Raw genomic sequence first — 10305 nt, forward strand, 5'->3', positions numbered from 1 at the left:
AAATGAGAGAAAGTAGACTAAAATGTTTTGGTCATTTGCATAAAAGACCATCTACAGCACCAGTAATGGGAAGCAATATGTTGCAAGTTGAAGGGGCTTGAAAGGATAGGGGCAGACAAAAAGGATGTGGATTGAAGTACAAAATGATTTAAGCAAGGTTCAAAATATCAGTACGCCCAATACGCCGGTAGGGGCGTATCAGGCGAATCGATACCTTTTTTTTTTACTTTTTTTATTTTTTTTTTCAAAACCAGTTCAGGGGGGCGGTTTAGAGCTCCTCCACCCCCTGAACCGGTCAGACCCCCGATACACCCACTGTATGGGCGTATCGAAGAGGTCCCGAAACGATACGTATCGGCCAATACGGGCCAATACGTGTCGATACTTTGAACCTTGGATTTAAGCACTCATAATTTAACAATGGATATGACCCTAAATATAAGGGAATGGAAAAACAGGATTCATGTGGTTGACCCCATATAGATGGAAAAAAGGCTTAGATGAAATGATGAATCTGTTAGATAAAAGGAGAGGAAGAAATGTTTGAGGAGAAGAAAAATCATACCATATTTTCCCCTGTTTTTTATGCAGTTGACCAAACAAAAACTAACAATTTTTAAATAGGGCTAATGGATTGTTGGTGTAGGTGTATATTTCAAAGAGCCTGGATTCAGTAGTTAATAATTGAAAGCAAATCTTTTATATAAAGGGAGGAGGAAGTTGAGATTTCATGTAGATTCCATCCACTTGCAATATAAACAAACAGAAAATGAAAAATAGAAACAAAGTTATTTACCAAGCAGGCATTATTTCCAGGAAAGACAATAATTCAGTTAACTTAGGCACAAGCACTTGTTGCATAGTTCTTTATAATGGCTGGATTTGATCTTCTGATACTCAGTGAGTTTTCTCAGTTGTTCAAACTTCAAAGAGTCTGTATTCAGTAGCTAAATAAAAGCAAATCTTTATGGAAGAAGAGAAGAAAATTAAGATTTCATGTAGATTCTATCTACTTGCACGTAACAAAATAGAAAAATGGAACATGTTCCCAAGAACAGGCCTTTTTTCCAGGAAAGACAATCACTCAGTTAATTTAGGCACAAGCACTTTTTGGATGTTTTTTCTTTTTGATAAATTATTGGATGGTTCTTTCTAATGGCTAGATTTGGTCTTCTGATATTCAGGGAGTTTTCTTAAAAATCCTTGCCTGAAAAATCACTCTAAAATCTAGCTTCTGGAAAGCAAATCACAGATGTCATCTTCTCACATTTGCATCTTATGCAAGGCTGGTAGAGAGACTGTTCATCATCTCTTTATCACCTAGGAGTGACCATTTCTAGCCCACCACAAATTTCCAGGCTTGTGCCTGGGTTTTTTTGTTAAGGCCTGGCCTGGGTTCTGGGCCAAGCCAGGGTTGGCCCACCCTGCCCCCATATAATTGGGAATTGGGATAAGGCTTAGATGATGATGATGATATACTATATATATGTTATATGTCATATAATATAAATTATTATATATTAAATATAATGTATTTAGTGACATAGACACAAAGCCTGGCCTGGGTTTATATTTCAGACCTAGGGTCCAGACCGGACCCAGGCTATAGGCTATAGCCCTTATCTTAGGTTCTAAGACTGGCCTGGCCCGTCTCATGATCACCCCTAGGACCACCAAATAATTGTTCAATTAAATACAAAAGAAAATTGGAGAAATGAAAAGAATAAAGAGAACCAACCAATAGAATATGTGATAATATATATAAATATATATATATATATATTTTTATATCTCTAAAGATACTCCTAGATGCAAGCACTCAAGGCGATTAAATTGCTTCAGAAATATACCTCAAGTCCCTCAATGGTTTCCTTGTATCCATATTGCACATATTCCCTAGTTAGTGTCTCCTCTGGACAGTTTGGAAATTGAGGGTAAAAATCAGGTGGCCCAAGTCTACACAGAAAAACAAAGGAAAAAAATACTTAATTGATATGGTACATCTATCATTTTACTACATGTGTTAACTACAAAAAAAAAACATGGAGTAGCAGAACTGGAAGACTTGTAAATTGTAAATATGTAAAAGATGCAGAGAAAGAAAACCAAAATTTCTACTCATATTTTCTTTATCATCCAACTTAGTCTCCAGCTAGTGATCCCCCCCCCACCGAAAAAAGGGAAAAACCATTCAAGTTACCTGCAATTGAGTGGTTCCTTGTCACACTTCAGTTTGTAGGAAGTTAACTGAGATGGCCTCCTGCAAAACAATATCCTTAGGACATCACACCTAATAAACACTGGAACTATGATCCCTGAGAATGAAATCTAACAGGACCAGCAAAGACCTTTTGAGAGGCATATCAAAGCATAGCAAAAAAAAGATCAGTCAAAGCATACCAAAATATGAATATGAAAAAGAAATAAAGTAACACATCAACAAACCAACATTCTTGTCAAGAAAAACTAAATGAGAAAAAAATACTTGTGAAGAAGAAAACAGTGCAACCAGAGACTGACTGCTCATTTAGGAGAAAAGTGAATATGCTTCAAATCATTATTGGTTGACTGGTTTTTCTAGAGGACCCTGGAGACTTCATCAATTCACTAAAAAGACATGACATTAAACAACATATTCATCTGGAGCCTACTCCTGATAAATTTGCTGGATGATGAGACATGATAAGTAATTTGTTTGGAAATGGTTTTTATCAGGGAAAAAATTGTCACTCTTTGTTTTCAGCATTGATTGATGCCTCTTCCCTTTGCTATGACATCTATATCCTTTCTTCCTTGTTACCCTTGTTTCTGATCAATAAAACTTCACCCTATTACCAACCTACCAAAATCAAATAAAATAAGAGCGCTGCTTCAGAATGGTCATCAATTAATATGAGTATCCTCTAGCCCCAAAAAAAGGGGGAAAAAAGGTTTCTCAGTTTCTTAGGCACCCAAAATTGAATAACCATAGCAGTGTGAATTTTAAAAAGGAAATGCCTAGAAAATAGAAGGTTGTACATCTAGATATAAGTGTAGACCAATGTTTTAAAACGCAGAGGTGTGACGTGAGGCATTCCACTACCTAGAGGTGTGAGGTGTAGTTCAGAACATAAGAGGTGTAAGCCTCCTTAAGAGGAGGGGGATGAAGAGGAAGGAGGAGGAAGGAGGATCTCACTTTTCTTTATTTTTAATAATTTTTTTTATATTAAGAAGAATGAAGATGCATAGCACTAGTTCCTTCCCCTTATCTTTTCTTCCCTTCCCTTTTCTTTTCTTTTTTTTCTCTTTTTTTCTTCTCTTTCTTTTTCTTTCCCTTCCCTTTCTTTTCCTTTCATTTCCTTTCCTTTTTTTTTCTTTTTTTCTTTCTTTTTTATTTTTTTGTCTTTTTATATTTAATGTGCATGAGGCATACGCTTCAGAGGTATTCAGCACCTCTGGCATACGCCTCAGGGCGTTTTGGGGGAGCCTCGCCTGGAGGCTCCCACGCCTTTTAAAACATTTGTGTAGAGAACAAAGGCAAATAATATGGATCTTAGAAGGGATAAGTTCTCAGAAAAGAGCAATAAGTTACAAAAAGAAAAGTAAATTTTATACTTCTACTTGGATCATTAATAGCAAAGAGATGAGTATCAAATACTCCATATACAGATCAAGAGTTTGGAAAGCTTTGGATGTGAACACTCCATAAAATCATGTACAAGGCGCAGACAAAAGGGTGATATTAAAGCATAAAAGTTCTGATAGTTGTGTTACAAAGAACACAATAGCTGCCACATGCACCTATGGCAGCTCAAAGCAAATAGCAGCAAGATGAGATCATTGAGATGTCAAATCTGAAGACAACAGTAGATCCAATTTCTAGGGTTTACTCTTATATTCTTCTTTTTCTCTTTATGTTTCCACCTTTTTTCTAGTAGATATTAAGATGTTGCACACTTCATCATGATGGTTCATGTCCTACTGACAGACTTTACCTTCAAACTTCTCAATTTAGTGCTCAGATAAAGAATTATAAACAAAGATGTGAACTATCTTATTCTCAGAACAAACCTAAAGTTTATATACTAGATTGGATATCAACTCATTATACTCGGAAGACTAGGTGAATGATTATTAATAGAAGTATGTATGGGCATCATTACTCAACCGCAAATTAAAAGCCAGCATCAGGAAGCACAGGAGGGGGGGGAGAGAAAAAATATCTCCAAAATTACCGCAATGGCATAACCAAGAAACCTAGTTACCTGGAACTCAGAGAGAAGTTAGATGACGAGAAGGATGAATCAACTCGAGCAGTATCCCTAGCAGATCCACCAACCGTGCCGCTGCTAACTCCATCACCAGAGCTGGTAGCAGAATACCTTTGCATTTCTCCCCGCAATCACCTGCATACTGCCTCCAGCATCTAAACCCTACATGAAGCTATGCAAGCTAGACCTCATTGCAAAGTACCCACCAAATCTAACTTATATCTGACCACAAAACATCAGAGACAAACCCCTCCAACAAATCTGTAAAAATACTTTCACGGACAAATATTAAATTACTAGCCACAATCACAGATATATTGGGTGCAAAGCTTTCATCCACAATCTTAAGTTGAAAATTTGCTGTGTTGTATTCTGGAAAATGCGGGAAAATCTTCCCTGGTTGTCACCACAGAAACTAGATCCAACCAATAACAGAAGCCTTATTCTATCATAACAGGACATATACTTGTGCGAGTCGATTTGAAAGCTGAGGGGGGACAGATCATGCATCAAGGGAGCACAGTTACAGAAACTCTGAACGTAAGCGCTTGCTGTTGCTTTCTTGGTCCTTTACTCGAAAATGCGAATTTACTGACATCAAGATGGAGGGAAAAGAAAGTAAACTTTATTGAAATATAATAATAACATTAAAACTTTTAAAGTTCTACGATATAAAAAAGTAGCATTATTGTAAACCATAACAAGTAGAAGAGAAGAACCAAAAAACAACACTATCTGAACAAGTTATGTGCATTAGACTCTGGTAATGAGCTGAAATGAAGACCCGATAATACATGCTCAAAAAGAAATCTACTTTTCTTTTATAAAACCAAATTAACCGAGAATCTGAATCCATTTTCATGATCAATGCAATCTTCAAACTTGTTCAAATGCATGAAGCCATGAAATACAGAAACGGTAGAAAAACAAAAGGAAAACGCCAAGAAGGCGAAGCCTCTAAGATGATTAAGTATATAACCGGGAACTAACAACTCAATTCAACCCAAAACAACCTCACCATCTCGTCAAAGCAAGAAAAGAATGGAAAAGAACAAAATAAGATAAATGAATATTTCCTTTAAATCTTCAATGAAAACGACCAATCGGAAGCCGAAAAAAGATTCCAAATGAAATCTCGCATAACTTAAATAGTTTAAGTATTAGTACCTCCAATTCCGGAAGGGGAAAACTACTGACTTTCAGCAGCGGTGGGAAACACTAGGGTTTTAAAAGGTTCAGAAAGAGGTTCTTAGCAAGCAGTAAAGATAGGGCTCTCATAAGAAAGGAGGCATGAAACCTAGAAACAGAAACAAAGGAAAGGAGAAGAGAAATGGCGTACCTGAGAGAGAGAGAGAGAGTGAACGAATCGCAGAGGGAGGGAGGACGAAAGAACCTCCGCTTTGACTCTTGCTTTCGCTGATGATGACGATGACTCCGTGGTAGAAAGAGAAAAGTCGATCTATATTATAACTTCATATATACCTACAGGTTGTCTTCCCAAATTTAGCCCTGCTAGTTTCGTTGATTTGTTGGATGTGCCCTCAATCGGGCTCCCATTTCTGCAACTTCCTACCTGCAACTGGGCGGGGGTGCTATAAAAACCAAGAAACCGAGCGAAATCGAAAATTTTGCAGAATTTCGGTTTTTTCGGTTCGGTTTCGGTTAACGTATAAAATCGGTCAGTTAATCAAATCGACCGATATATATTATTATATATAACTATTTATATATATATATACTATATGTACTTATAATTATATATTTATAGTATTGATATTATAAATATTTTATGCATTCATTTATAATATAATATATATTATAACAATAAAAATCTAAACCGATCAACCGGTTAATTGACTGATTTGATTCGGTTTCAGTTTGAAAAATTGAAAAATCGATAGAATTAGGTTAAATTTCCAAAATGTGCTCATGATTAAGTGAAGTGGTTAACTACACAACACTACCATAAAGACATTAAAATATTGCATGAAGTGCAGATTCAGCAGATTATATTGTAAATATTGTTTTATTTTTTATTTGAAAAACGATCACGGGCCACTGATCTTACACGCGGCAACTTACATAGACACCTGTTTTTCCACGTGGCAATTTCTTTAAGAAATTAGTGACGACAAGACAACCCAGCAATGAGACGGGATGGGCTGCCCGCAGAGGCAGAGCGCGCCCAGACTTGGTCCGGATCGGCCATGATCTTTGTGTTTGGACCAAAACGGCAAAACGATTTTATATCCGGTCCAAATCTGACCCGACGAAGACGTACTGTGGGGAAGACCTATCACCTGTCCATATCAGACCGCACTTGACAGTGGGCGAGTAGGACTGTAGGATTCCCAGGTGCAATGACATACTCCTGAAACCTGATCCAGTAAAAATGCTTCGCCGCATTCCGCACCACTCGGAGGAATTGCGTTTCAACTTTGAAATGATTCTAACAGGAGATTCTAAACAAATTCAAGAGAAGGATATTTTAGTAAAATTGAATTACTCGCATCTAGATTCTTTTCGATAAGGGAAAGTGGGAGACAAGAGGATGTATAGCTTCGAGCATGGAGTACAGACTTCGGACCTACAATAAAACAAAATAACCAATCATAGGCAAGCACCGAGGTTGCAAGCTTACCGTACACTGCACATTTGCAATCGTCTGATGCAGGATATACGGATTACTCTCTCAAATCATCCAAAAATTGAGGGCCCTTCGGATTTGTCCAATTGGTATCCGGTGTTTTGTGGGCCATCCATCATTTGAGTTTATGGTGGAGCTGGGGGCCATAGACGCATAGTTAGGCCGAGCTAAAGAATTTAACAAGTTTTGTTGCATTCCTACTTCCTAATGGCGTTTTCGATAATCTACAATGTTTTTAAAATTGACCTGGAGGTCGACCCATTTTTCTTCCGAGTTGTGGGTCACCGGTTTGACTAGCGAACTGAATGGTTCAACGTGGTGATGTCATAATTAAAACTATTAAAAAAATGTATAATATATATTGATATAGTCGCTACTCGTGGGCAAGAAACAGGGGTGGAGAACCGGAGATCTGGTCTGGTGTCACCCAAACTCGGTGGTGTTAAGAACCCGTGTTGCCCAAGCTGATTTGGTGTCGCCCAAACAAAGGCTGGCATTAAGACGGGTGTCGCCAGCAACTAGAGACGAAAATCATATTCCCTCGAGCTTGTTTGGCCGCCTGTTCTCTCTATTCTCTCCCAAGTCTCCTCTATTCTCTAAATCTTTAACATGAAACATAAACCCTAGGACTATGTTTGGTTTGAAGGAAAAAGGTAGGAAAGAAAAGAAAAGGTAGGAAAACTTATACAAGGTTTGTAAATGTTTTCCTACCTTTCCTTACTTTTTCCTTCAAACCAAACACAGCCTAGAGGTTAGAATAGAGAAAGTGAGAAACAAAAAAGAAACCCATGAGATTTTTAATGATTTAATATAAAATAAATATGCATGTGTGTGAGAAAGGAGAGGAGGATGATGTGTCTATGAGCTCGGTAGTGAGTCCCTTCCTCTTTCTATTATAGGTATAGATATAGATTATCAAGGTTTTCAACCCGTCATTGACCCAGGCAATCAAATTGTTTGAACCATCACCCAGTCGACTTTTTGGGTCTGGTTCTTATAAAACCCGATAATTTCCAAAAACTGTTGACAAGTCAAAAAGATCGTCAACTCGAACGGTTGAACTGTCAAACTAGCAACCCGGTTAGTGGGTGACGATTCGACTATTGACTTATGTTTTCAATTCCAATTTTTAGGTTCAAAAATTTTGAAAAATCCCCAAAAAGTCCCAACCCCCAACAATATCTCGACCCTTTTCTCAGTTTTTCATTTGTTTCTCACTTTCTCTGTTCTAGCCTCTAGGGTTTATGTTTCATGTTAGAGATTTAGAGAATAAAGGAGACTCGGGAGAGAAAATATGGCTAACACAAGCTCAAGGAAATCTAATTTTCATCTCCAGTCGCTAGTGACACCAGTCTTAACGCCAACCTCTTTTTAGGCGACACCAATCTCAACACCAGCCTTTGTTTAGGTGACACCAAATCAGCTTGGGCGACACCAATTCTTAACACCACCGAGTTTGGGTGACACCAAACCAAATCTCCAGCCTTGTTTCTCACCAGTGAGTGGCAACTGCATCAATGTATATATAATACATTTTTTTAATATTTTTAATTATGTCGTCACTAGGTTGAACTATTCGACCCGCTTGGTCGAACGTGTGGCCTGCGACCCAAAAGAAAAAATAGGTTGACCTCCAAGTGGGTTGGGTTAGGTTAAGGGTCAACAATATGAACCTTAGCTTTAACACAAATTAATTTCTAAAAGTCAAAATTTCCCACTAGTAATGGGGTGAACAAATTTAATTGCTCATTTCCTTGGATTATCAAGTTTTTTCTTCTATTTTGTTCCTTTCCTTGGGTTCAGTTTTTTCCCTTTGTTTTATTAATTTAATTTCATGTAGATTTGTTTAATGGATTGTTTTGGTTCAATTATAAAATTGTAGTAAGAAAGAGCTTAATGTGAGTTTTTGGTTATCTTCATTTGTTCAATTTTGAAATTGTTTATTTTAACTTAGTTATTAATCTCATGCTAAGCACATTTTTTGGTTTTATAGAACTGCACAATGAGAGGTAACCCATTGCCCAAACTCAAGTCTCTACTACAACTAACTAGATAAGGTATCAATTGAGCCACCATCAATTGGATTATGTACTTCTCATAATAAACATGCTATATAAAAAGGAAAGTTTGAAGCTCAATAACTAAAAAAGAAAGAAATTTTTTCTACTATTCTACATGTAAAAAAAGTAAAAATACATCATCCTGTGCATTGCACGATTCACTACTAGATATTTATTATTATGAAAAGAAGGGAAAGGATATGTTGTCGTGTGGTAATTAATAATCGCCATTAACTTGTGCGTGTGTGTGTGTGCATGTATAAGTTTTTTTTTTTTTATACGAAGCTTGGTTCACTATTGAGTGAGCTTGAACATACAAGCGTTTGAGTCAAACCAAAATTGAACTCATGTCTCTAGCTCAAGTTGAGCTTAAGCCCAAACTCAAACTTAATGTTTTTATGTCGAGCCAAGCTCGAATAGCTAGATATTCAACTAGGATTGTCTCAAATCCACCCCTAAGTGAAATCCAACTGAGTCGAGTGTAATTTTAGAATGTCTTGGTTCTATTTGACTAGAATATACCAATATTCAAGGTTAAGTTTGAGTTCAATTCAAATTCAAGTTTTATTCAATTAAATATTTGATAAGTTCAAATTCAATTCAAAAGTTTGAAAATATTCAAGCCAAGCTCATGAGCTTTTGAATTGAATATTTTATTAGTTGAAGTCAAGTTTGAAAAAAACTATTTGAACTTATCATTATATTTGAACTCAAATTGAGCCTAATTGAATTCAAGCCCAAGCCATTCAACTAAAAGTTCAATTCAATTGCACCTCTACTAGTAACTACCCCCATGAATAACTAGATGTGCAAGTCCGACCAAGTTAGGTCGAGTTGAGGTCAACCCTAACCCAACCTAAGTTTTTGAAGAACTAACCTTAATCCTAACCTAATACAACTTTCAAACTAGCTTAATCAAACATAACCCTAACCCAACTTACTCTTATCATTTTAAAATCTCTCAAATTCTTGTAGTGTTTAACTAAAGAGACCTAAAACTCAACTTTTATGACCATATATTGAGCATATTTTTATTGGTATCTGCTTGTTAAATGTTTTTAACAATTCTTTTAGTCAAAAGTGAAAAAGGAATGTTTCAAATGCTTATGTTGTGTTTGGTTTGAAGGAAAAAGTAGGGAAAGGTAGGGAAACCTTTACAAACCTTGTATAGGTTTCCCTACCTTTCCCTACATTTTCCTTCAAACCAAACATAGCCTTAGAGTCTATCATTAATTCTTATTGAAATTTAAATTAGTGAAATTAGCAATAATAAAACATAAAATTACATAATTAAAATAACTATAACACCTTTAGGGTTAAGGCTCAACGCTCAAGGCTTCCTTCATTT

General features: G+C 36.5%; 1 protein-coding gene across 4 annotated transcripts in view; it reads right to left on the minus strand.

The window, feature by feature from the left end:
• Positions 1 to 5829, minus strand: part of LOC104586377 (mediator of RNA polymerase II transcription subunit 12) — a 28420-nt gene extending 22591 nt beyond the window's left edge. For 2 of the 4 annotated variants that reach the window (XM_010243587.3, XM_010243586.3), the window contains exons 1-4: positions 5590 to 5828; positions 4245 to 4841; positions 2201 to 2260; positions 1851 to 1956 (exon numbers count right to left, since the gene is read on the minus strand). In XM_010243587.3, coding sequence (XP_010241889.1) covers positions 1851 to 1956; positions 2201 to 2260; positions 4245 to 4369 — 291 coding nt within the window. In that variant the 5' untranslated portion in view covers positions 4370 to 4841; positions 5590 to 5828. Of the gene's footprint in view, positions 1 to 1850; positions 1957 to 2200; positions 2261 to 4244; positions 4842 to 5417; positions 5469 to 5589 lie in introns of those variants that run through there. The other 2 variants (XR_016077422.1, XM_088889866.1) reach the window with 2 other exon arrangements.
• Positions 5830 to 10305: the final 4476 nt, after the last annotated feature.

The sequence above is a fragment of the Nelumbo nucifera genome, chromosome 6, assembly GCF_055504915.1.
Source record: "Nelumbo nucifera cultivar China Antique chromosome 6, China Antique-T2T, whole genome shotgun sequence".
Lineage (NCBI taxonomy): Eukaryota > Viridiplantae > Streptophyta > Magnoliopsida > Proteales > Nelumbonaceae > Nelumbo > Nelumbo nucifera.